A 27,554-nucleotide genomic window follows, 5' to 3' on the forward strand; every position below is an offset into this window, starting at 1 on the left:
GATTGCCCACTTAATATGATATTTAGAAAGACAGGACACAAATGTTGTTTCCGGATTATTTATTCTTGTGCCAGATCAATTGCATATTTATTTTAAAATATTTATGATCATCTCAGTTTTGCCCTGATTTTGATAATGGTTATGTTTATTTACTCTTATAGTCTTCCAAGTTCTGGACACAGAGAGATGCTGAAGTCTTTTTTGCTCCCTTTTTGACTGTACAGCAGGTTCATGGGTTAGCTCCCTTTCCACAGAGCTCTGGAAACCAGGGCTCTATCTCTTCTCCCAGCATATGCTGAATGCAATTAGGCATCAGTTCAGAAAAAGCTTTGTAAACATTCTGAATTCATGCCACATTTTCTGGTCTCAGGAGCTGCCAAATGCCTAAATGCTGTATTCAAGCCAGATGTCTAAATATATAAAATGAATGACTGAACAAAGTGCCTCCTTAGTAGAGCATATGCCTATAGGGTGGACAGAACTGAGGGGTCTGAGATCAGCTCCAGAACAGGATGTTCTGCCAGCCCACATTCCTGACCACCAGGAGGGAGACCAGAATATGATCTCCTGAATGAGTGTAGAAGGAAGAAGCACCCTTGCTCTCATTTTTTGCTGTCCTAGTATGAGATACCAAGCCTCAGGAATCTCAGCTGGCAGTATCATAAGGCAAACTCTGTCACTTCTCAGTGAGTACACCTGCCTCTGGGACACCCAGGTACTTGTTCAGCACTATCAAACTGTTTGAGTACATCTGGGCTTTCACCTGAGCAGAATCCACTCAACCATTATGAATGGGCTGCCTTGATCTTGTTAGGAAGCTTACATAATACAAGATACACAGAAAAAGAGCAGCTATGTAAAATAACTCATGTACTTCACTGACTCTTAAGTCTGCCAAAGTGGTTTTCTCTTTTGTTGAGAGCAGAAAGGGAAAATCAGAAATGAAAGCAATAATTATGATTAATATTGTGTACTTTAGCTCAGTTGTGGTAGTGGGCAAAACTGAAATCCGTTTGAGCAGGTAGAGTAACCTACATTAAAAATTTATTATAAGAGTAGTTTCTGATGAAATTGTTCATACAACATTTTCACCAGGCAGTCTCGGTCTTTGCCTTTCCTTCTCAAAAGGAATAGACCTGGTCCCTTCTCAACTATGTTTAAAGCAAAGCATAAGATGCATTTATATTCCTCACCTTCCTAGAACCTGAAACTTCAGTGGTCTTAAAAAGCTGGTTGGCTTCATTTCCCTGTTATGACAAGCTGCCTAGTTTGAGATTCTGGGTAGTGCATGTATGGACTGGTATGGACTGTGCAGAACCTCAGAGAAAAGCCCTGCAAACCATTAAAACATGAACCAGGCCTTACTGTTTTGAATGGCTATAAATAATTTTACTGATAATCTTGAGAAAAGCCGAGTTGATCCAGGAAGTTTGTGATGTGAGACTACTGGTAATGTAGAAACTGCAGTAAGGTTAAGTAGCAATAATAATTCATGGTAGGGCAAGGTAATAACTCTGTCCTCTCACAACCTCTGTGTAGTCCAGTAAGTCTTGAATGGTTCTTCTCCTTTGTAACAATGGCTAGCATAGAAATAATTCCAGTGTATTTGCTGGAGGCCAGCAATGGTGTAGGGAGCTGTTACTAGCAGAATGTCCTTTTATTTTTCCTTGCTAGGTGTGGCAGTGTGGAGGAAGCGTTGAGGTTCTGCCTTGCTCCAGGATTGCCCACATTGAAAGAGCACATAAACCATACACAGAGGATCTGACTGCTCACGTCCGGAGAAACGCACTGAGGGTGGCAGAAGTGTGGATGGATGAGTTTAAGAGCCATGTCTATATGGCCTGGAACATACCCCAGGAGGTGAGTGTCAGAGACCACTGTTTGCAGGCTTTGGCTTTAGATTATTTTGGGTTTGGTTCCTGCCCTGAATTTTGATTTTTCTGGTAAGATTTTATTTGCATATGTGTATGTGTTTATGTCTCACATATAGGCATAAGACATGCCTATACCTACACAATTGTATATAAACATATATATGTAGCTTTGTCTTATTCTAGAGTAATTCCTTTGTCTTTAGGTTCCTTAAAAATTAATTTCTTGTCAAGCTCATCATCTTCACTGATGACTTTTCATGGATATTTTAAACTAGTAGCTGCAGAAATGTGGGAAAAAAATCCCCATCAAATCTACATTGCACATCTTGTTTTGAATTTGGTTTTACCACCACAGAGCGCTATAATTCCACAGGATTTGTGAGGAGAGATCTGCCCGGGGGGGTGTTGACAGCCACTGAGGCAAGTGTGGGGTGCCTGATAAGTATTTCACATCAGAGTGAGGGTGGCTGGTGGGTGTCATGACATATTGCAGAATCTCTCTGCAACTCCCCACTGGACTGCTTGTCCTGATTTCTTTTCCATGGATGAGCATTGCTTGGTCCATTGTATTTAAGAGATGATGTCAGATGGCCAACCTCAGAATTCAGTTTGATTTTATCTGTTCTTCCTTTCTGTAGTCAATGGTACTTAATCTGTGAACACCTATGAGCTAAAGGGCTCAGAGCAAGGGGACTGTACTTATTCAGAATCTGTGTGAATAGATTGTTTCCCCCTAAAAGCTGGAAAGCATGGCTCTAGTTGAATTTGGAGTTTAACTCAGAGTACAGCTCTCATCATTACAGCAAAAGCAAACAGTCTAGACTTAAATTAAAGGGCAATTTATTTTTTCTGTAGTAAAATCTCTCTGATTTGACAACTGTTCAGAGAAACTGGTTTTGCTGCAATTTCTGTTCCGAGAAATAAAGTGCTGTACTTCTCCTTTAGTCTAATAAGAAGAAAAGATTAGAAACAAAAACCAGCTTAATATATGAATGCAGATGTTGGTTCAGCTGCTCTCAATAGCTTCTTGCATCTCTTGTGATTAAAAGTAGATAATTTTGGCAAAGTGGGGAAGTCACTGTCCTATTTTTCGGTTGCAATGTTAGCCACATCATCTGCCATGACCATGAAAAAAAAATCCTCTGTAACCTTTTTTGGAAGTCCCATGTTCAGCAAATCCATGCTGCCCTCTAAGTGTCCCTATTTTGAGAAGTTGCATGGCAGTCCATACAAGAATAAAGACATTTCTGTACTGGATAGGGTTATTTATTTTATGGCAAAGCAATTCTGAATGGATTTTATTTGTGATTAGCCTGATAGATTTAGATTTCAGTTGCTATTTCATATTGTTATTTTCTTGAAGATTGGTTGATTTTCATTGATTGATCCAGGTTTTAGTTTTTTAACTTGCAAACATGACATTAACATGATACTTAGAAATTCCTCTTGCTAACCAGGATATACAGTACTGTACACCGATTTGCATCGTATTCATCCAGATGTGGTGGTGGTGGTGCTTAACCTTGTGCAAATTTGAGATCTGAATGCAATTTGAAATCAAATTCATGAAGAATGCAAAGATAAATTGCAACTGGAAAACTACAGGAGTAATTCTCTATCTGGAAGCTAATGAATACTGGTAATGGACTGTGCAAGTAATAGAAATGTATTCGGTTATAACAGTCAAGACTTTCCATGAAATATGTTATTCCAAAATGTTAAACACTGGACCTGATTTTTTCCGTGGAAGGATTCCCAGATCTCTGAGAAGTCAGATGTTTCCAAAGGTTTTGGTCTTTGGGAGCTAACAATAAAAAGAAGCCAGACTCATTTGGCAGTGTGCTGTGACTGCCCTCTCGGGATGTCTGTGGGCTTCTCTCTGAAGTGCTGAGGGCTTCAAATGGAGACCTCTGCTGCCGTGGTGATTTCTGCATCATTGACACTTAGATTCATAGATACAGAAAAGTACTTGAAACTCAAAGATTCTTCAAGTCCCAGAATCAAGAACTGTGCTTTCCATGTGTTCTGCCTGTGCTTCTGGTTTTGTTTGTTTGTTGGGTTTTGATTTTTTTCCCCCATCATATTCTTGGCTTTAGGGAACACACTCACTTACTGGTGGTGATAAAGCCAGTGTGCTATGTGTGAGCTATTTTTCTTCTCCAGCTGCATGAAAGGATGTGATTACTGAGGCCCTTGATGCTCTTATTTTCTTATACAGTAAACTGTGAGGAAACAAGCATTGGTGCCTGCAGGGTTGCATGAGATAGCATTTGGGAGGCAGTGGACCAATTTAGCACTTGATCCCAGGAAGCCTTGTTAATGTTAGAAGTCAAATGTCTGTGTGCTGGCACCCTCCTTTTCCTTCACACAAGTGGCAGATACACTGGCAAGTGCAGCCAGAATGGTGCCTGAGCAGGATTTGTTCACGAGATCCATTGATTGTCTTTCAGCACCCTGCAGTCTCTTTATTTAGTCCCCAGCTGCAAAATTCAGAAAAAAATTGCCACTTAAGGCACAGTTCCACATGAAGTTTTATGAATTATGTAGGGCTTGAGATGGGGAATCACCATTTTTAAGATTGTTACATCTGATCTGTGTATGCAAAATCTCAGTTATCTACTTTTTAGAGTACTTTGCTAATGTTGAAGTCAGTTTTACTTTAGTTAGAAAATGCTTCCATAATAAAATATACTCGTTCCAGATTAGCATTAATTCAGTGCTTTGGGATGCAGTGGTTGCTTCAGCAGCTCAGAAATCTAGATACTTATACAGATACCTTTTTCTTGTGTAACTAAGAAAATTCAGTGCTTTCAATGTTATTTTTAAATCCTGTCTTGTGGTTGACAAAAGTCTTTGAGGTGTTTATGGCCCAGTAAAGGCTGTTGTTTAAGGAGATAGATTATAAGATTTCCCTATGAAAATGTATTTATCCTGTGTTTTGCTCTGAGGCAGAAGTGGTATAGCACAGTGTGGAGCAAAATGTCTCATTTTACTTCCTGTCATAGAGAAGCCATGGATTTGCACTTAGATCCCTCTCTAAAAATTTCTGCTGCGTGATTTTAATGTGATAAATTATTGATTTTTATATGCAAGGCCTTTATGAAAGTCATGCTTTGTGATCTGCTCTTGCGAAAAGTAGAAACTAGGTTAGCCAGAAATGTAAAGGAGGATAAAAATTACAGGAGAGAATTTTCTGCAATTGCTTTTAACAAAAATAACAACTTCTCTTTTTACATTACAAAAGAACTTTAGTAAGTGCTATTTTAGAAAGGTGAGCAGAGCTTCTGCTATTTGCAGTGAAGCAGTAACCCAGACTTCAGAAATGGCCAGAAAGTGTCAGACACTAATGATTAGGCCACAGTGGGACACCAGCAATGCCCATGTTTCTAGGGCAATTTGCTATTTTCTGCCAATTCTTTTTGGATTTGGAAAGTGCCAGGAAATTAGAGAACAACAGTGATACTCCTTGGACACTGGATCTAAACCCCACTGAAGCCAACAGGAGTGGTCCCATTCACCAAAGCAGACTGTAAAATGGACCCTGCCATGGTGACCTGTATCATATTTAGCTGAGACACTTCTGGGGTGTGTGTGGGTTAACAGACTCACTTCACAACCAAAACCTGGTCACTGTCATAGGTCAAAACCATGTTTGACTCTTGGGGATGTTTGACTCTTGGGGTTGAGCTTGATGGTCCTGATGGGCCCCTTCCAACTCAGTTGATTCTGTGATTCCTCAATGAGGGAGATTCTGGGTGTTTAGTTTACACAGAAGTGTATCACTGATGTCTCTTCTGCTTTTTCTGCCCTTTGTTTCATGTGCAGGACTCCGGAATTGATATTGGTGATATTTCAGAGAGGAAGGCCTTAAGGAAAAAGCTCCAGTGCAAGACCTTTAGGTGGTACCTTGTCAGCGTGTATCCTGAAATGAGAATGTATTCGGATACCGTCGCCTATGGGGTGGTAAGGATCTTGTTTACATTTCCCATTCTAAAAACATGGGGGAGAAAGGTGTAATAGTGGAAGAAATTCATGAAGACAATGCCAGGCTCAAAAGAATCAGATCAACTTGAAGTCACTAGTTAAATAATTTATTGGACTGGGTAGTTGACAGAGACAGCTGCTCTGCTGTCATTTGTGCTGAGGTATTCTGAATGTTATCTTCTTCCCTGATTTTTTGTTTGCTTCATGGCTTGCATTTCACACAGAAATACTCAAGGGGTGATTTTGCAGACACACTGGAACTGACAGGTTTGTGGCAGCAGGTGAATTCCCAAATAGGCTCAGTATTTCAACTGCAACCTTCTTAAGATTGTAGCCAGAGCTTAATTTAGAATCATGGAGTCATTTAGGATGGAAAGACTTTTAATATCATCAAATCCAACTGTTACAAGGCTGATGCTTTCCCTTATTAAAGTTCTAGCCATTTAAGGGCAATCCTGCTTCACTCTTGAACAGATATCACAGTAGACATCTGCTACAAGGTGTCAAAGACTCACATGCCAAGCTAGCCAAATCTCACATAGCTAAGCCATGTGTAAAGCACCACTAGAGAGGTTCAAGAATTACATTGCATCCAACAGAAACTGCAGCTAAATCCATGCATTTTGGAATCATTATTATTTGGGTAACGGTAGTGCCCCTGTCTGTGTTGAAATCACGCTTGAGTTGCACTGTGCTAATTAAGGCAGAAGCAGTTCTTGCCCCTCAGAAACTGGCAGGACCCCAAACATGGAGAGGGCAGATGAGCAGAGTAAATGAGCACAGGCCCATAGTAAGGTAATAAACCTAGCATGGCCTTTTCACATTCTTTTCCACTGTCATTTTCACAAAAATTGATTCCTGCAAAATTTTTCTTTTTGCATGACATTCCCAAACAGGAAGTGTGACTAATTAAGAGGGGATCATACAAGTGAAAAGTCTGTCGTCACACATTCCTCCTCAGAAAGAAAACTGACCTGTGCAGTTGGCCAGCATGGCTCTGGAAGAGCCCTGAGGGTGCCATAGAGCAGCTGGGGTGTTTTGGCAAATGAAGGGATTGTACATCCTGCAAAGTTCCATGACCCCTGTGATGATCAATTAAAATAATCATGCTGACTTTTCATACAATCAAACAAGAGAAGAAAAGCACTTCCAGCACAGGTTTAGGTCATTGCTAAATGTATGAGATAATGGTTACCTTCTAAATTAGTTCAGAACAATGCTAAAATCACACCTGTGTGCAAGGAGCCTCTGCCATTGACCATGGAATTGCTCTCAGTGATGCCGTGATCTAATGAAGTGTGGAGTTTCCTGAGGAGAAGGAGGCACAGCAGCTAACTAGTGCATGGTTCTGCTTGTAGGTGGCTCTGGCTAAAGAAGTCTTTTCAGGTAGAAATAATACAATATAAATAAAGGAAGGGCAGTGGAAGAGCTAATGTACTTATCTCAGGATCAACTGCACATCATGCAAGTCAAAACGAAAATCAGCAACAGGCACCCTGTGATTTTATACTCTGCTGAGAGATTTTCATCAGCCAAAAAGAGTAAGAAGGGTTTCTCACAAAAATACTGAACACAATGGTCAGCCTGGAGAAGAGAAGTCTTCAGGGAGACCTTAGAGTAACCTTCCAGTATCTGAAGAGGGCTAAAGAGAGCTGGAGAGGGACTTTTCACAAGGACATATAGTGATAGGACAAGAGGGAATGGCTTTAAAGTGAAAGATAATCTATCCTAGTTAGATATTAGGAAGAAATACTTTACTGTGAGGGTGGTGAGGTACTGGTAGAGGTTGCCTGGAGAGATTAGGGACTCTTTGTCCCTGGAGGTGTTCGAGACCAGGCTGGATGGGTCTTTGAGTAACCTGGTCTAGTAGAAGGTGTTGCTGCCCATGGCAGCAGTTTGGAACAAGATAATCTCTAATGTGTGTTCCAACCCAAGCCATTCTATGATTCTGTGATTCAGGTACTGCCCAGTAGTGCACATGATTATCATCAGCTGGCAGAGATGTGAGGAGCAGGCCTTGTTTGTACCATCACAAAGGAAGCAGTGGACAACAATGGCAACAGATAAAGAGGGAGCATTCTGTGAAATACACAGCTCACTGTTTCATGAAATACTGTTGTATGACACGAGACTAAGTGCCTCTAGCCTTGTAGTAAAAGAATCACTTGGATGTCTAATCTTCTTTTGAGTCTGCTCTCCTGTTTGCTTGCACATCTTATAGCAGAGAAGGGTGTGATACTTCAAAGCCAAGTCAGCTGCTTTCTGATTCTCTAAATGCTTCCATTCATCAACTGGATTCATTTTTTCATAGAAAATAGAAATATTCCTACTATAGCATTATCATCCATTTAAAAAAAATACTGAGTAATTGAAAAAGTTACCTGAATGGGGGTGAAGATTAGGATTTAGGCACTGACAGAGTCACCCCACGTATTTATTTCCTGAATCCTAAATTTCCTCCTATTCTGTGAGAGCTAGGGAAATAGTTGCATCATTCAGGTCTAGTTTATGTTGTGGCATATAGATAGGGTTGAGGTTGGTGGCAGAGTAAATATTTGGGAAGGAAATTTCTTTCTGAACTGTGCAGTATACTCCTAGTTAGAAGAAAGCAATGTCACTGGGCCAAAAGCTTGTTGTATTCAGTGTAATGGCTGGCTCCCTGATGGCATCTTGATGTTTGAGGTGATTTTGCAAATTCAGAATTGTGGCAGTCTACCTTATATCTGTATTCTGTAAGGTTCCAAGTTTGAAAGGGAGCAAATGACAGTATTGACTAACTATTTCTGGGTTTCAGCACAGGGATTGTCTGTCATATTTTGGATTGTTCCTAAGATTAAGTCTTGGTAGGCTAAAATTGCATTACGCAGGTTAATTGTTGGTTGCCACAAAGCCACTAGATTTTGGAAAGAGAGAGCTCCTGAGAGTCTGGGCCTCAGATTTTGAAATAGCATTATTAGCTAACAGGTCAGTTGCTGTTTTGTTTCTGTTTTTTTCTTCCTTTATTACAGGGATTGTAGTGGAAAAGTTTATAACATTATCACTAGGACAAGCATTAGGATGGGAGTTCATGGAAGAGGTTTTGAAAACACAAAGGTAGTGCTGGACCCAGTATGAATTAATAAGGCTGATATTTATCATTGGTTTGGATAGAGAGTGGTGCTTAGACATCTGATTGTGATTAGAGTCATGGCTATGGTTACATTATGAATAAGAAGTAGAAAGCTTTGAGAGAGATTTTATTTAATTCTCAAAGATTTAATTCTTGAGAGTAATGCCAGTATTGATACCTAATGCGTATTTTCTCTTTAATGTTGAGATTTTTCCTGTCCATTACTGGATTTAGAGTTAGGTTTGGAGTTGGAAGTCTTGTAGAGATGAGTTAATGGTTTTGATTTTATTCACTTCCTGTCTTCAGTCTCTGGCTTGTCCACTCTTCCTATGTGCTAGTGCAGTTCGAGGCTTCTTTGCTAAGGATATGAATTTGTTTTCCTCAGCAGAGGCCGCTGTGCACAGCTAAGAGACCTGGCCAGTTAATCACAGGTGGTTGCAAACCACATCTCCACTCCCTCCATCACACACTTGCCTCCTATCCTCTGAGCCAATCTTACATCACTGAACACCTTTACACGTTTGTGGATACAAAAATGCTGTTAGCAAGGAATTTTCCTGCTGCTTTCTAAGCTGTGGGACGCTTTTCCCTCTCACAAAGAGATTAGCAGAAGTTCTATAAACTATGAACACCTGTGACCCTGTAGAACTATGTTTATGGTACAGTAGAAAAATATTTTGACAATGGATGTTTAGGATTTCTAGCCAATCCACCCAGGGGGTGGCTGATCCTTTGTCCAAATAGACTATGAAGGAAAAGTCTATAAAAGAGTTTGTAAAATAATTAAATAAATCAATCTCGCTGCACAATTCCTGCCTGCTGGATGTCCTCTCCTCTCCTACGGCTGCAGGATACAGTAATAGATGTCCATGGGTATGCAATCCACATCTTTGTCCTCACACTCTGAACAGACCTCCCAGCTGTTTGTGCTCATTAATTTAGCACTTCACTTTCAGAAAACTCTGTCTCAGCATTGCCCAGGTTTTTCACAGGGCTTTGTGCTGACCAGGGCCAAGTATTTGCAGTCTGTTCATTGCTGTGTGTGGTTAGCCCAGAATAATCAGAGGAGTGGGTGCATAACAATTGCCCTGAAGTCTTCAGGTGTCAGCTGAAAGCAGTTTTTTGCATTATTTCCAGAAATCAGAAGACTCTCCTGAGTGACTCTGAAAAGCTGTTTAATACCTCATCTATCTTGCTCAGCAGAAGACATTGAAGTTCTGTATATAGTGTGTACCAGGGACTAAATGTTTTTAAAACATATATCAAAAAACTATTGCTATCTCTGAAGGCTTTTTGAAATACACCGTGCCCGAAACTTTGTGCAACATTATCGAAATCAGTAGTGCTAGGTTATCTACAGGGAAGAATTTAGTCCAGATGCTTTCTCTTCAAAATATTCACTGCAACATATTTTAATTTTGCATATTTCCTTCTTCAACTACATATGTTTTATTTTTTCAAAGAAAAGAAAGTAATCACACCATCTTTTTCTCACGTAAAACTTGATTTCTTTTTCTTTCTGTTTATTTTAGCTGCAGAATTCCCTGAAAAGCGATTTGTGCCTTGATCAAGGGCCAGACACAGAGAATATCCCAATCATGTATATCTGCCATGGAATGACACCACAGGTTAGTTTGTCTAATGATCTCTGATTTTGGTGCTGCTTTTAGCAGATTGTGTAGGAGGAACCATCTTGTACCTGTCATTGTTTTCCTGCAACAATCCCTCAGTAAGATGTTTAGTAGCTCTTTTTTAGAGACAGAACATTATTTCTGCTGTAAATTGAGAAGCACTGGTACATTAATGCTTTGACAAGGAAGTTGATTTATTCATTTTGAAGGAATTTAAGGAATATCAGAGTCAGCACTGACCCAGATTTGCTGATAAAAGCTTTCATTTCTGATCCTTAACTGTGCCTGTCATATGAATGAAGCAATGCATTTTAAAACATTTTGCATACACACATAGGTATACCCACAGTTTATTTATGCATTATCTGAAGTAATGTGTTTTTTTACTTTATATATTTACTGTCATTTCCACAAATCTGAAATGTACAGCCACCTTCTTCACACCATACAGCTGTGTCAAATTCCAAACCCTGTTCTTGTGAAAACCCCTCCCCTAAATCTCCTTTTTTCTTTCTCTGCTGTTGTCCTATTATTCCAGTATGTGCCAAAGACTCAAATTACCAAAACCTTTCCATTTTCTTACATAACAGCTGGATTTACTAACTTGGCAGACAAGAGGGTAAAGACATGTGTGTCCCCAACTAAGTACATGGGCTTAAGTGAAAGGATTTTGAGGCAAATCTTGACAGGAAAAATAATGTTGCATGGCCTAGAACATGCTTGTCAAAGACAGATATGCAGATTATTTAACCTCAAAAGTAACATATGCAAAAATGACATAAAGGAAATGGATATACTTGTGGGAGTGATTGGAGAAACTGAAAAATCCCTCCAGTCTGAATGATTTTTTTTTACCTGACTACCTTTTATATTTGCCTTCTTGAAAGGACACTAATAATGCCCTACCCTATGAAGTTATGGAATGTGGTTTTACCCAGGAATGGCGAGTTACCTGTTTTGACTATACAGCAAATGAATCCTCAGAGTATCTCAGAAATAAACACAGAGCAACAGGGTGATCTTGTCCCCTGTGCCTGTACCTCATAGTGAACAGGAAACCTGAGTTTGGTGAGATGCAGATATGTTTCTCTACTTCCCTGCCAAGTTGCACATGGTGCAACTCTGTTCTGCACTGCCTTCCTTTGCTGAGGACCTTTAATATTGATCACTAGTGGCATCATGCTTGAGTAAATTATGGATGATGAAGCCAGAAATATCTGAAAATCCCATCCATCAGACTCACTCACTGCATGGGTTGTGCCTTATTTGTCACATAATAATGTGGGAACCACTGTTTGCCTGCAGGAGGTTTGCAAGACAGTCCTCAGTGTTTGTGAAGGAACTGTGCAATTCACCCCTGAGCCAGAGCCATTATTCCTCGTCCTCTAGGAGGGCACCATGACTCTCGTGGCACATCATCTGTGAGAACAATGCACTGCAGGCATGCCTGTAAATTCCAATTAGAAACTTTAATTATAGTTGAGAGACAAACAACAGTAACAAGTCGCTTCAATTAGCGCAGTTTGTTATTCACCAGATAAAAAACTACCTTTGAATGTCAGCTCAAGTTCTGTACAAATGAGATAGCAGCAAATAAATGACAGAGGGGAAAGAGGCAAGGGAAACTTTTCTTGAAAAGACTCTGCTCCTTCATAATTAGTGTTGTGTCTCCTCCCCATTACTGTGTATTTAATTTTGTAACTAATGTTAAAAACAACATCCAAAAAGGCCCAAATTTGGGTAAGATCCCAGTAATGCCTGAGAACTTTTGCAAAAGAGAATTAGACCTTCCCTGTGTTAGGGATTACGGTATTGAGAGGGAAAGAACTAACAAACATCACTCAGCATTCTTCTGTGACATTTCCACTGCACGTGTTGCATCTCTTGCTTAGGCAGAGCTGCAGCCCAGCCATGGACTTTTTCTCTTGCATTTTGGAAATATGTGTATAAATATTCCTTTTAATCTTAGTGATCTTTCTAGTAGCCACAAAAGATACTGGTAAGATGTTAATTTTATTCTAGCAGTGGTGAAATGCTGTATAAAGGGGGATGTTTAGCCCACCTGGCAGTCCTTACCAAAACAAATTATTGCCCTGATTCAGGACTGCCTGCTTGAGTGTTTGGTGATGCCGTTCTTAGCTCAGATGCAAAGTTTTTCTGTTGTAGTTATTCCATTTATAGTTTTATTGCTGCCACCACTTGGCACACTTGCATCTAGATGTGCCATCTGACTGCCAGGAACCACTCTCTCACAGGCAGTTAAGTTGCTGCTCTTAGTTACTACTATAACCCCTCTTCTAAACTGGATAACTTCCCTTTTTTTCCCCTAATTACTTTCAGATGTTTTTGGATTTTCATCTTTTTGCATGAGAAGTGGCTTAGATAAGGTGTTTGACATCAAAAAATAGTTTTAGAATCAGAGGTACAGCTACTGTTTCCTTTTAATATGCTTTATATAGGAAAGAAAACATTGAAGTCAATAGAAAGGGATCTGCATACCTGACATTAAAATTCCATGCTCCATTTTTCATAGACTGTATCAAAAACATAATGTGTAGCTTCCTAATTAAAAACAGTAGAAAATGGCGAGGAAATACCCTAAAATATTGCAATGAACTGATCAAAAGTAGTTTTCCCTGTGGTGTTTCAGTTTAGTTTTAAATAGAATCAGGATTAGTGATGGTAAGACTTCTGTGATTCCAAACCTTTCAGCAATCCACTCTGCCTCTGCTGTAACTAACATTGGCATATTCACAGTTCATTCCTGCAACTATCTTGGAGTGCTTTATAACTGTGTTTATTTCATACTTCCATTCTACACACAGAGAAACTGATGCAAATCTTACGTGTGGTTAAATGCTAAGATTGAATGGAAAATCAAAGTATGATCTGTCTATTTCTATAGTCTTCTGATACTACTAATGTGAAAGAATTCCTCACAGCAGGGTATTTGGCTTGGCCTGAAAAGACAGAAGGCACTTGAAAAACTAGAATTTGTGATTAGGTGTGTTTCCTACCCTCATTCCATCTTCAGACAGTGCCTTCCTGGGCAGCTGTATTTTGTCCTGGTCCCCAGGAGACTGGACACTTCAGGATTTAGCATACCATTTACTGAATGTTTGATCAGTGGCAAACCAAACTGGGTGATGATCCTGCAATGCATTCACATGAATTTAAGGGAAGAATTGCTATTCTTTTACCTTTAATAAGAATGAGTTCATTACAAAATGCTGCCCCAGTAATTTGAGATGCTTTTGAGAGCTTCCTTGTCTAAGTGGTGGCATCTGAACAGCGTGGCTGCCTAAGTAGCTCATCCTCCTTCTGTTGCTGAAGGGTGTTGCTCCCTAAGCATCACATCTTTCCATTCCTGCCTTTAGACACTCTCAGCCCAAACCAGCACTGTCATTACAGCTCCATCTGCACAGCAACACACAGAGTGTTGACATAACTCCCCAGACCTGTCAGGGAACACCCCCATCACACCTGAGCATCTTTTGCTCTTTTCCAGCCACCACGGGTACCAGGCAGCTGTTAGATGTGCTCAAACCAAGGCCATCAGGTGGTTTTGGTACCTTTGGTGTGCTGCTGGTCACTGTTTGTAAATGACTTTTAGTGTCTCTGTTAGCCTGTCACATCAAGCCTCTGAACAAAACTGGGTTTTGCAACCATTGAAGCAGCCAGCATGGTAAAATAGTTAACTACAGGAGTTAAACCGGGCTCCTACTGCACTGTTTGGTGGTGGTAGGAATCATTTTACTTTAATCACATAAGATCATCTTAGAGGCAAAGCACAACAGCTCCCCATCAGAGTGATGATAAAGGGAATGAGAAAAACTGGGAGATGAGGTGGCTTGGCAGTGAGAGGAGATAAATGTGAAGGCAGAAGAATACTACTGGCAAAACAGTACATAAAACATAAAGTTCATGTGAGGCTCTGGGGGTTTTGCTGGGTTTTTTAAGTGGTTCCTGTAGAAAAGATAAAGGTACTCTTCTAATTCCTGAACTTGGTAAAGTAAAGCAACAACTCAGTCATATGCTTAGGCCTTAAAAGATCTATTTCCAGCTGTGCCCCTGTTTTGCATGAAAAAAATGGTTGTTGTAGTTGCAGTAAGTATGTGCCCCAGGCCTGACTGCATTCCCTTCCTAATTCTGGCATCTACCTGAGCCTGGATGTTTGTTGTTGTTTAAGACTGCTGTTTAACCAGGCCTGTAATCTTGAAGGCAGGAAGATGACAGCATGTCACTTGCATTAAAACTGCTCCTGAGTGATAGTTTAGAAGATTCTTTTATGAGAATGAAATACCACATTATTAGAGATTTTATTATATAATAAATAAGTACCATCAATCAATGAAGTGATATTTTAAGTACAGATTTACCTTGATAATTGCTTGTGACTGAGGGGATAATGGGCAGTTCTGTTCCCTTGTTCAATAGCTTCTGGCTCATATAATTCTCAGTTTATAAGCAGTTAAACCCCCAAGCTCATCCAGTGATGTGAAAGTCAATAGAAACCGGTTAGATTTGGAGGAATTCAAGTTGAGGAACAGGGTCAGAAGACTGAATGGGGAGAAACACTTGAAAAGAAAAGCAGGTGAGAAGGGACACTCATTTATATATTTCATGTTCTTGCAAGAGATTGCAGAACTGACACAGGTGACTACAGCCCTGCTTGGTATGAATTATTGCATCTCCACTGAAGGCAGTGGAAGGGAGTCCTGCCAACACATAAAGCTGTGCCAGTTCACACTGTACAAGACTCTGACCTGAAAGCATAATCTTGTGTTCTAAGCATAGTGTCTGAAGTACTGGGAGCAGTTGCAAAAACTCCCAGAAACTTCTAAACTTCTAAAAACTCCTTGTATGATTCATGAATGCTTCTTTTAAAATGTTTATCATATATATTTTTATAAAAGCTATGTTTTCTTCAATCAAATCTCTTAACATGGTGGTTGTTCATACACAGATAATTGTCATACATTCCAGAAAATGGCTTCTGTTATTTAGAAGTTTAAGTATGTGTGTAAAACACATAAGCATTGCAAACTGAGGCTGTGCAAGAAAATAGTTTAACAGAAGGCCCCACATATAACAGCTGCTGATTGTTAGGGAATAAGGAAGAACACAACAAAACCTTCAGATGGATCAATGACTGGCCCTTCAGAGTTGAAAAATCACTGCCCTGAAGATGAGGTGTCTACAGTAATAACATTTCAGGCAGCCTTTTTTAGGCAGTAAAGGGAGCACAGCAGCTGTTCAACAGCTCTCAGGTATATGAAAACTCGGGGTTGATGTTCATGATTGTCTTGGAGGCCAATGCCAGACATATTAGGCACCTGTGTACGAGGCAGCCTGACGTGACAGCACCATTTCTTTCTAACATGTTGGGCTGAACTTGGCAATGACCTGCTTGAGGATGATCATTTTGTGGGTGCAGACACACAGAGGGCTGTACAGAACCTGAGCTGTACAAAATGTCCCGTTCCATCTTGGCCCAGGTACTTTGCAGTCACGCTGTGGGTACAGTGAGTGGTCACTCCTCTCTTTGTCCAGCCAGTCTGTCATTATTCCTATGCAGAGAGGGAGCCTGGCTGGCCAGTCTGATTCCCAGGGTCTGTGCTCTTCTTCCAGGGGCTGCATCTCACAGCACTGCCAGCTCGTTGTTTTTCTTTGCCTTTTTCATGAAGTCTTGTGGAATAATCTAAGCACTGGGCCGAACACTAACTTTTATGTACATGCATGATTTCTGGGAGCAAGGATATTTTTCCACAATAAATAGCTAGTTTTTGGTTTGGTTTTTTCCCCCCAGTTTAGGTTCCTCAGTTCAGCAGAGGCCCAAGTAATAGAAGATAATTTAGAGAGTCAGTGAAACTGCCTGGCAAGCATGGTTATAAGCATTAATAAATTATATTTTTTATTTTAAATATATTCGGTAAATTGCTATGGCGATTAATGTCCTATATAAGACATTCCTGCTGAGTAGTTTATTAAGGCTATTTATATTTCTACTAATTTTTTTCAGTGCATAAATCCTGATTTTGATCATAGTTAAGTTAATAGGAATTGTGACCTTGTGTGGATACAAATATGCAGCTAGCAAGAATTTCTCTTGCTTCTTTCCAGTCCCATGAGATATTTTTCTCTCTCACAGAAGATAGTAGTAGAGTTCTATAAACTGTGAACACCTGCGACCTTGCAGAGCTTTGTTTATGGTACAGTAGGAAAATATTTTGACAATGGGTGTTTTAGGATTTTAGCCAATCACCCCAAGGGGTGGCTGATCCTTTGACCAATTAGACTATGAGGAAAAAAGTCTATAAAAGAGTTGTAAAATAATTAAAATCTATGAATCTTGCTGCACAATGCCTGCCTGCTGGATCTCTCTTCTCCTCCCTACCACTGCGGGACGTCGTGATAACCTTGTTTGCAAGGGAAGCAAAATCTGATGTTAGTTTTTTGCAATCCTTTTCAAAGTTGGGTTTTTCTATGTATACCTGAGAAGCTGAATCCAGCAATGCTTTTTCAAAGCTTCAGCCTTCTTAGAGTATATGACAGGTACATCAGGGAGCTACAGAGATGTTTCAAAGGCGTCCGAAACCAGCCAGTCCTTCTTGGCCCAGCGCAGGCAGTGCAGTGCTTTCTTCCTGGGATGTTTCATGGATGAAGACATTTCACATTGTATATTGTTTTCTTTTTTTTAATCTTTTTCCCTAAGTTTGATTCTGGACAAATTCTCATTATTTCCTTCGGGGCAAAGTTTCAGAGGGGGATCTGTTAATCTGGTTTCTGGTTTTGGAGCAGTTTTATACTGAGCCATTTGCCATGAGTGAATTATTTCTGTACTTGCTGTGGCAGCATTAGGTTTGCAGTTGGACTCGATCTTAAAAGTCTGTTCCAACCTAAATAAGAGAGTTTTTCATTGCAGGTGAAGATCAGTGGTGTTGAATTTTTAGCTTGTGAGTGTGGATCTGATGGGTCTGAGGGATTTGCACACTCTATTTTGCGACTGAACACAGGTCTTTATAATAATAGAACAGAGACCAACCTGTCTCTTCATTTTATGAAAGTGTCAGATATAATGAATGCCATTCTCTGTTCAGAGGGTAAAAGGCACTGGAATTCAAAAGAATAAGCACAAGAGGTCCTTCTTCAAGTTTCAGACCTGGGATAGGTCTTTTGTATGTTACACTTCACTGGCTGAAAACAAAAGCAGAGGAAAAAAGCTGTAGAACTGCATTATTCTGGATCAGAGGGAATATCTTTTACATCACTCAATTTTGAAATAATGGAATGGATATTTCTGCTTTTTTATTTTTGTGTTGGAAACCATGTAGTGTGAAAACATTGCTTGTGCCTGTGAGAATTGAGAGAACTGATCACTTGGAATTGAAACTCCAACCATGGTGAAATGAGAGAATTGAAAAATAATCTTTTTTTTCCTAAGAGTAACATTGATTTTCTCATTTGGAAGCATATAGGATTTTTGTAGTCTTGTAGAAATGGTTTTGTTTTGAAGAAGTTTTATCTTTGTTTCAATAGAATGGTCTAGAATGAAAAAAAAACCCAACTTTAAAATGTCTTATATGCTTCTGAAATCTATATTCTTCCCTAGTGTACAGGATCACTGCTGAAGGTGAGCATGAATAATGAAAAAGGAAAATACTACTGTAAGATGAAATTAGTGATCTGGCTAAAGCACTAATCTTGACATTCAGGTTCCAGGACCTGAGCTGAAGTTAAAAAGCAAGAATTCAAAAAGTAGTTCAATTCTTTTAAGTGCTGTGAGGAAGAATATTAAGAACTTCAATTACTTCAAAACTTGGAGCCAAGAATGCTCTAAGAAAATAAAAAGCCAAGCATTTTTCTGACTGAGAAATAACTGCTCCTTTAAGCAGGAAGATGCAGCAGGAGAGTGAAAGATAACTTGGCCAGTGCCACAGAAGACACGTGTTTGAAAAAGCAAATAAAACTCCTAACCACAAAATATAACAGGAATAAAAGCAGTTGTCTGTAATATGCTGTATCTGTTCACTCATCCATTCTTCTAAATTAAAGGGAAATGCTCATCTCAGAGAATGGATAAGAGCTCTTTTATGATAGCAGAATTATTTAATATTTTACAGTAGAGGTACTGGTGCAATTTTCCATATATTAGAAGATGTGCTGAAAAGATAGAGAAGCATAAGTTAACCTTTAATGGGAGGAAAGCTTGCAAATGCTGATCAGAAGCAATGTCAGAAGGGTATTCAGAAAATGCTTTCACAGCCATTCAGTTCCTCAGCTTTTGCCTAGTAAAGCAGGATTTCCACAGAGATGATAGAAACTTCAACTGGCAAAAAATCTGATATAATTTACCTAGACTTGATAAACTCAGCTTTCATCACATTACTGCAGAAAAGAATAATGCATGGTGTCAGCAAAGAGCAGTAGTAAGGGAGCCTGTGAAGTGCTCAGAGCAGCACCCTGAGGCCACAGAGGATGCTCTGGAGGAGAGACAGTGGGATGAATCAATTAATAGTTATCCCCTCTGTTCCCCTCTCTTGGAGCACACGGCTCACACTGGGGGCTTTCTCCATGGGTGATTTCTTTGGGAGGGTTTTTCTTTGTTGCTTTTAAGAAAAACTGGTTAGTTGATGAGGCTGTACCTCACAGAAGGCTCCTCACAGATTTTGTTTTAATAATTCATGAAGTACTTTTGCTTTGTGTTTTGTGTTATCATTACCTTGCGTGTTTTCTGTATTGCTTTAGGTGTTGCATTTTCCTCTCAGCCTTTGGGTTATTCTCTTCATCTTGAATTCTGTTGCCTTTCTGGATGAGTAAATCCATCTTTATCATCTTTTCTGGTTATCTTGTCCACAGTTGATATGTCTCTTATTGATATGGAAGGAGAGAAACATATATCTACTGTCTTTATAGTTTGACCAGAAACAATTTATTCAGCATTTTGTTAAACAGGTGAGGCTGATGCAGGAAGAAGGCAAGTGGAATATCAAACTAATTGATTTTCTGGCTATGTAATACCTTCTTTTTATTGGTTTTTATGAATTTTATAGGATTCAAATAATTTTTACTGAGCTTCTCATGGTCACTGTAAGAGCTTTCTTCCCTAGCTTACATTTTTAAGGCAATTTGCCCAGAATATCTGTAATAAAAAAAACTGCATTGAAAATTTAATTGAAACAAACTGTTGAGAGCAACTGCAGTGCCTAAGAATTTAAAATTATCAGAGCATTTCAAGCTCTCATGTACTGTTTTAATTTAGAAGAGATTAGAGTTGTTATCCTGAATATTATACAACAGTTCAGAACTGTTCTCATCTAGGAAATAAAAATGCACATACATGTCCAGGCTTTTTCTTTTTTTTTTTTTTTGCATGTGGTATGCCATAATAAGTGATTTTTTTGTATGGCTAGTTTTGGTCAAAATTATTTCAGCAGGTTAAAATATCAAAACATTTGAAAATGTGGAGGTGAAATATTGTTGGGCTTCTAGATGATAAGCCTGGGACTAGATTTTGGGTTCAGAGCTGTGGGCTGGTGCTGAAGGGCTTTGTGGCCCACACCCCTGAAATCAGGTGTCATGGTTTTGGGTCTGCTGCTGCTTTCTGCAGCGCTTGGTTAATGCCCTGATCTTGGGGCCCAAAGCTGCCCCCTCCAAGGTCTCCCTGAGGCACTTTGCAAGCAAGCACTGCTTGTATGAGATGATGCAGTACAACCACAAAAGAAGGGCAGGGCTTTCCTTTGCTAACTTGGAAATGGTTTTATTTCACACTTTTGGAGAAACAGAGCAGCTGTGTTGGGTACCTGCAGTCTAGTCTCATAATCTAATACTGTGTGAACATTTCACATTTTGTAAGTGATAGACCAGAGTTGAATGTGATGTAGCTATTACTAGAGTTATCCATATTTTAAAGGTGTCTCTTCTCATTGCAAATTGGCAGTTCAATCAGCAGTTTTTAAAACCAATTGTCACTTACAATCTAAATTCAGCATAAAGCTAACAGTTATTGGAGCACATGTAGAGCACTTGGAGATGGATGATGTAGTAATTGTGGGATGGTTGTCAATTTAACCATTCATTTGATTGATGTTATGCTGTCTCTCATTACTTCATCAGACAGAAGTTCTGAAGGTTAGGTTTTTGTTTCTCAAATTCTTAACAGTATGTTATTAACTGTTAGAGAAGGTAATACAGTAGATGGAAAATCCACTTTATAGTTACTTTGGTTTTATTGATAATTTTATTATGTCATTCCATTAATTGAAGTTATCCGCTGGCTCATTTAGAATTCATGGACCAAGTTCAGTCCCCATGAAAGCATATTTAACTCCCTCTGTAATTACATGAGCCATATTACTTCCACAGCCTTCATTCAGATTCTGATCAGCAATTCAGCTTCAGCTTAGTTTCTCCCTGGTATTGTTGAGCACTTGCAGAGTGTGGTTATTTGCAGAAATGTTTATGGAATGATTGTACCCACAATGTGTTTCTGTGAAGAGGGGATTTTTTTTGTCCTGCTCATTAACCGTCATTTGTCCAATTGGGAAGCACAGAGAATGTCAGAAATTATTTGTTCACATGAAATGCTGATTGGATATTTATGAGTAACTCTGAAAAAAACCCCTGCACTGATTCGTAAGTCAAGGATAGAGCTATGTTTGTCAGATAATTTATTTGAAATCAGCAATCAGACTAGCTCTTAGCAAGAGTTGAGTTCAGTCTAAACCTGAATATATTTACAGAGTACATGTATTTTCCCCAGAGAAAATATGAGATACTAGAGATTTTAATCTAGCATAGTTTCAAGAGCCAATGGCTAGAAATTAAAGCCATTTGGATGCCCATTAGGAATAAGGTACATATTCCTATCAGAGCAGACCAGTGGCCATCACAGGAAGTAACTGTTGAGATCATCAAAGCTGACACAACCCTGGAAACTCTAATTTAATGCAATACAAATCATTTCACTTAAACAGGTGGAAATATGGTGCCCGTGGCATACGGGAGAGCAGAGTGAAAAACTGATGGTCCTCTTTGGCTCGTGAATCTACTCACATATCAGCCAAGTGGCAATCACAGCTAGGACTTCTTGGAATTTCAGTTCAGTTGAGAGTGTTCAGAAATAACACTTGATTGTTACAGTGGATGAATAATGGTATGCCTTTAAAGAAATTGTGGGGGATTTTTTTAATGTATTTTTGTGTAGCTTTAAAAATAGTTGTTAAATTTCTTGAATACATTTTCCTTTTTTTTTTTTTTTTTTATTTCTCCTAAAGGGTGATTACACAAATTGTACAGGGATAGCTCTGTTACACCAAGCCTATCTGCTCAGCTGGCTGTCCATAAAGGCTTAGAGCAATCAAGTGGAAAAGCTGAGGAATGCATTTAAGTCATTCCGATGTTACTACAGAATTAACTTTGTATTTGTTTGGTAGGGAACTGCCCTGACTGTGGACATTGGAGCTTTGTTGCTCTTGCTGTGTAAAAGACGTAGCGATTTGTTCAGTGTGCAGATTCCATTTCAGCAGTTATTTTTAGAGCTTTCAAGCTCTCAAATTAGCCTTAAAACTGTGAGGTCTGCATTGACTGACTCACAAATGGCAGTTTGGGAAGTTAAAAAGAACAGCACAGCTCATGAACTCACAAGTTTTGTTAAAGTAACATGAGGTTTAAATAAAATCGTTTAAAAAGGATAAAACTGAGGTTACTACATAAAACCTGGAACTTTTTCAGATCATGCTGCTTTGCCTTTGGGATGGAGGTGTGTGACCCAAAGGGCAGGGACAGGACTCAGTGAGGAAAAAGTAGATCTTGGTAAATCAGAGCTGTAAATTTCCTGTTGGTTGGGGGTATAATTTGATCTTCTATTTTAATTAATGCAGAACCACATCCTCACTTTTTTTTGTCCTTAAATGTGTTCATGTTGAGGAAATCTTCAATTTCTCAAATAGAAACTATCAAATACCATTGCATTAGTGTGCCACAGTGTGCTAAAATGATTTCCTTTGTTAAATTGTGCCTGCACAGTGTTCTCATGATGTGGGACATGTTTTGGGTACCAGCTGACCTTAGGATTGTGTGTGTTACCAGCATTGCTGGATCAAATTACAGCAATGACTGACTGATCATTCTTTTATTTATTTGTGTCTGATGCAGTCACAACATTAAATCCTTTCACCTACTGGATTGATTTAAACATCTCATCAAGTTTAACCTCTTTCTTGTTAGCAGCTATGAATTTGGGGGGTTTTAAGCATTTCTGGAGCAGGTTGGTTTTTTCCCCAGATTGCTTTTTTAAATTCAATATAATGAGTAACAGGAGTACCTGCAAGTGTTTGCACAAAGATAGACTGGGAGTTCTGGGACTTTCTTGAGCACTGGAGGCACATTTAAATATGAGCTGTCAGGTGAGCTGCATGTCATTCTGCCAGTGTGACATGCAGTACATGGTTATAGTACTCTGAGGTACCTAATTTCCCCACTTTCAGCAGGAGCCATGCTGAATGATTATGGATTAACTCTGTGCTGCAGAATGCCCATTTCTGGATTCCAAATGTATTTTTAATATCCTGTGTCACATGTTTTCAAATAAGTTCAATCTGCCTGCTGCAGACTCTATTTGCTGTACATAAATTTGAAGGAATTCTGTAATTTGATAAATATTTCCTGACATAACCCTGTAGTTAATGTCACTAAGAAGAAACAAAAACACCACCTACAAATACTGTGTCAGGTTTGATGTTTACTTCAGCTTCCTTGGCACTGTTTAGACTTCTAAACATCAATGCTGATTACTTTTTTTGTTAATTAAACATTGCCTCTTAGGATTCTTCCTGTCCCTCCAACTTCGTTGCTCTCCAGCAGTTTTCAGCCTTGTGCTTATGGGAAACTATTTCCCACAAGCAAAAAATGTTTGAGGTGGGAGGGGACCTCTGGAGATTATCTAGTCCAATCCCCCTGCTTGAGCAGGGTCAGCTGGAGCAAGGAACATATCTCATGATACTTTATTTTCCTATTCTGTCCATAAAAACAGATGAAACCCAGTTGATCTTGGGCAAGAGAAGAGTCTGCTCTGTGGACAAATAAGTAGCATTGAAATAATTCTGTCTCTTCCCGAAATTGCTAATTCCAAGACAAATATGTTGCCTGCACGGGTGTGAAGAAAAGTTCCATGACCTCAGGCCCACCACTTCCCCAAAAGGCTGAAAACTCTCCAAGACTTGGGATAAATATGAAAGAAATTCTAGTATTTCTGACACTTCTTCTTTAAAGGAGCAAACCAACCGGTAAAGAGACAAGGTAGCTGTAACCAAATACAGTAACCCATAAAAATGTTTCATCTTCAGTACAAAACAGTGGCAGCTGTGAGCCAATACTGTAAATAACAGGGAGGGAGCCTCCCAGCTGATCATGAAGGATAAACTCTGGATGCTTTGGGATAACAGGACAGAGAGTAAAGCTCTTATTTCAGTAAGGCTGGCCCGAGGATTTCAGTCAGTGCCTGATGAAATGCTCTCTGGGTAACAGCCATGAAATGGCTTTAATTAAATAATAATTAAATCAGGCTTTAAATGCAAAGCAGCTTTGAACAAGTCAGAGAGATACTTTGTGCAACAGGAGAGTAAATCTGGTGCCCCATGTGCCATAGAGAATGTAAAGTTAGTTTTATTTAGAGAGTGCTCAACACCGTATCAGGATCAGGTACATCAGTGTGATTCAGCATCTCAGATGAGGATGTAGCCTGTCACCTCAGCTTCCCATTCATCTCCCAAATCGTTCTATGAATGTTGCAGGAACAAAATTTTCTGGTACTTCCTGTTAGGGCTGATGCAATTTAGTTCACAAGGAAAGGGCTCTGTTGGCTTGAAGCAGACAAAGAGATTTCGTGTGGAATGATCAAGGCTGTGAGCAGTGTGATTTAACTCTTCCCCTGTCTTCTTGCTGTGAATCTGACAGGCACGAGTCACAGGGTGAGTTGTACTGGAGGCTGGTGAATTGCTCCCCTGTGACTCTGCTTAAGAGCCTGACAACAGTGGGCTTGGAAAGGAGCATGCTGAAGGAATAAGTTGTAGCTGGCTGTAGTTGTGTCCTCCAGATGTGTACCAGGGGGACATCAGGACTCAGCAGTTTGTTGACTGAAATTCTGATGCTTTACTTCAGTCTGGTTTAGTATGGGGGGGAAAGCTAAGTACAATTAATATGGCTTTGAGTCAAACTTAGCTCCCCTCTTTTGGGGTTTTGCCACACTTAATTCATGTCTCAGGTCACGACAGCCCAGCTGAGGCAAGGACAGGGTGTGAATTGCCTCTTTCCTGAGCTCTCTTGTGGGCTGTCTGGGCCTTTGAGCTGAGTCTCTAGGAATTGAGAGGGTCCCTGCCCTCCCTCATACAGTTTGGTGTGGATACATGGGTCAGGACTGCAGTGGTGGTGTCTCCCCCTGGCAGTGTCCTAGCACAGCATTCCCTCTGTTGTGGACACGGGTCAATGTCCCCTGGGAAGGAGGGGAGAATTCCCTTCCACTAATTATTAATTAATTCCCAAACCACTATTTCTCCAGTGCATGCCTCTGCCACCCCTGCCCTCCAAGGGAGCATCTAGCCCTAGAGGGCCCATGTAGGGACATAGATTTGTGCTTTAGGGACAATCTGCACAAAATAATACAAATCACTAAATAGTTTATTGCACAGCAGACAATTGTAATAATCCTTATTAGTGTTTTTATTCATATGCAAATTAAGATGCTAACAGTAGTCATTGTTGTTGGTTTGGAACAATCAAAGGGATATTGTAAAATTAATTTACTTTAAAGAGTCCTGAAAAAACTATTATTTATATTGTGAATATTCAGTGACTTTTAATTATGAGTGACTGATGTGCCTAGTTTTTGTGTTAATTCTAAACAGCAAGACAGCAGGCTTTTTCTTTTCTTTAGGTCTTGTCCTGCAGATACTGTTATGGGATAATCTACTTCAGATATTAAAATAAAGCCTCCTAAGACAGGCAGAAAATGCAGGGAAAAATCTGAAATAATCTGTCTTTGGTGCTGAAGGCAGCTCAGCGTCACAGCCCAGTGGTACCTTGGCAGCCTGGAGCTTAGCAGAGCTATTTTAGCTATTCACTGTTGTACTTGAAGGTCATTTAAACAGCCTGGGTTTAGAGCTGTTGGTTTTATTTTGCTGCCTCATCCATCTGATAAGCTGCTACTCAGAAATCTGAGCCTCTTCTGCTTGGCCTGTGAAGGCCTGAGCTTATATCAAGCCTTCACTGTGTGATTGAATGGCCTAGAAATGAAATGAAATTAAATGAATGAAAACAGGGGGCTGAGAGGTGGAGATATATTTGCATGATTAAGCAACATGCCTTTGCATATCACAGTATTTACAGTTTCATTTCTTGCCGAGGTCTACAGCCTGATTTGTGCAAGGGGTCACAACACAGAGTTGGCAGTGTTTGTAGTCATAGGAGAAGTGAAGCTCACTCAGCCAAGCACAGTAAGGCTTCCCTCACAGCTAGGGCAGTTGGATTAATGTCCTCCTTGACATCAAAGCAATTTTCTGCTTTTTAAACAGTTTTATTTGTTTATTTGTTCCTAGTCTAGAAAATCTTTTAAGACTTAAATACTCATGGTAAGAAGTCTTGGTGTATGGTTGCTTCTAATGGCATTCTTCATTTCCATCTTTCCATTAAAAAATGTCATTAGCACTAACAGTACATTCAGTGATGGAAATGTATTAGGTGATGCTTTTTTTGCCCTTCTTTTGGGGGCCAAAAGAAGAGCAGAAGACAAGAGGAATCTCTAGGGTATGAGCAGAGTATTCCAGCCTGAGACACATTTCAATCTTACTTACAGAGCTTTGTGAACTTTGCAATTTATTCACGAACACGGGATCGAAGCTCCAGCTTCTGCATGAGGTCATAGTGTGCAGGCTCTTCATTTAAATTCTAGATGTGACTTCTTTCTCTGAGTGTCATTTGCTGTCACGCTGCAAACAGTGGAGCCACTACTTCAGGACATTTGGCGGTTCAGGGAAAGTGCCCATTCTATTAAGGCACATATATTTCTCCACTTGTGTTGGAGAGCTTGAAACTGTTTCAGGGAAGAGATTTTCTTTTAGGATGCAGTTGGGATGGATAAAACTTCATGAGCTCCTGTCAGTCTCTACAGAGAGAGACCAACAGTAAAGATTGAAACAAATCAGTTAAAGTGACAGGCTTTGTCACTTGAAATACATTATCTACAGCTAATATGTTTATTTTTTGTAGGCTACTGTGATTAAGGGTTTGCTTGGATTTTGACGATGTCCATTTAAAACTTGAGAAATTCTTTTCTTCAGCTTAATCGGCTTAGCTGGCTTTAAGAGGCAAAATACTCCTGAGTGTGCCCAGGTGAGAGCAGAGTAACTTCCTTTTGCTCTCCATGGAAGGGAGAGCTGCACCAAGCTGCACCTCTCACCCCTGCCTGCTGAACAGCCCCACCACTGGCCCTCATCTGTTAAAGCAATTAGCACAAACCCAAAGGGAAATATATTCAGCCTTTAATCTTTTATAAAAAGAGAAAAGCTTAACTGTTGATGACAGAGATAATCAACAAAAAATGGTAAATGTGCTCTTTGCTTTGGTGGTTATCAGTCATGTCTGCATCATCAGATTTCAAGCTGTCTCATCCATTAAAACTCTGTTGTGAAGTTGGCTGTTAAGTCGTATAAGTCATCTTAAAAAAGGACATCACAGCACAGACATCAGATGTCTGAAATTTTATTCATATTATGACAAAGTACCAAATCAGGCAGCTAAACCTGACAGAGATTTCATTTGTTATAGTTCATTAAAAATAATGCTACTGAGCATGAAACTAGGCTATATATAGTATTTGCCTTTTCTGTCAATGTAGGCATGTATGACATGATAACCTGAGGCAAATGGTGTCAGGTTTTACTCTGAAAAGTGACTAATTCT

At 39.6% G+C, this 27,554-nt stretch overlaps 1 protein-coding gene across 1 annotated transcript in view; it reads left to right on the forward strand.

Moving 5' to 3' along the window:
- The window catches only part of GALNT18 (polypeptide N-acetylgalactosaminyltransferase 18), a 206,235-nt gene that overhangs the window by 150,423 nt on the left and 28,258 nt on the right, over positions 1-27,554 (forward strand). Inside the window, exons 8-10 of the mRNA XM_082283335.1 lie at positions 1,675-1,860; positions 5,700-5,837; positions 10,500-10,595. Of these exons, the coding sequence (XP_082139461.1) occupies positions 1,675-1,860; positions 5,700-5,837; positions 10,500-10,595 (420 nt within the window). The remainder of the gene's footprint in view (positions 1-1,674; positions 1,861-5,699; positions 5,838-10,499; positions 10,596-27,554) is intronic.

The sequence above is a fragment of the Coloeus monedula genome (genome assembly GCF_965178545.1).
Source record: "Coloeus monedula genome assembly, chromosome: 6".
In the NCBI taxonomy this organism is placed as follows: Eukaryota; Metazoa; Chordata; class Aves; order Passeriformes; family Corvidae; genus Coloeus; species Coloeus monedula.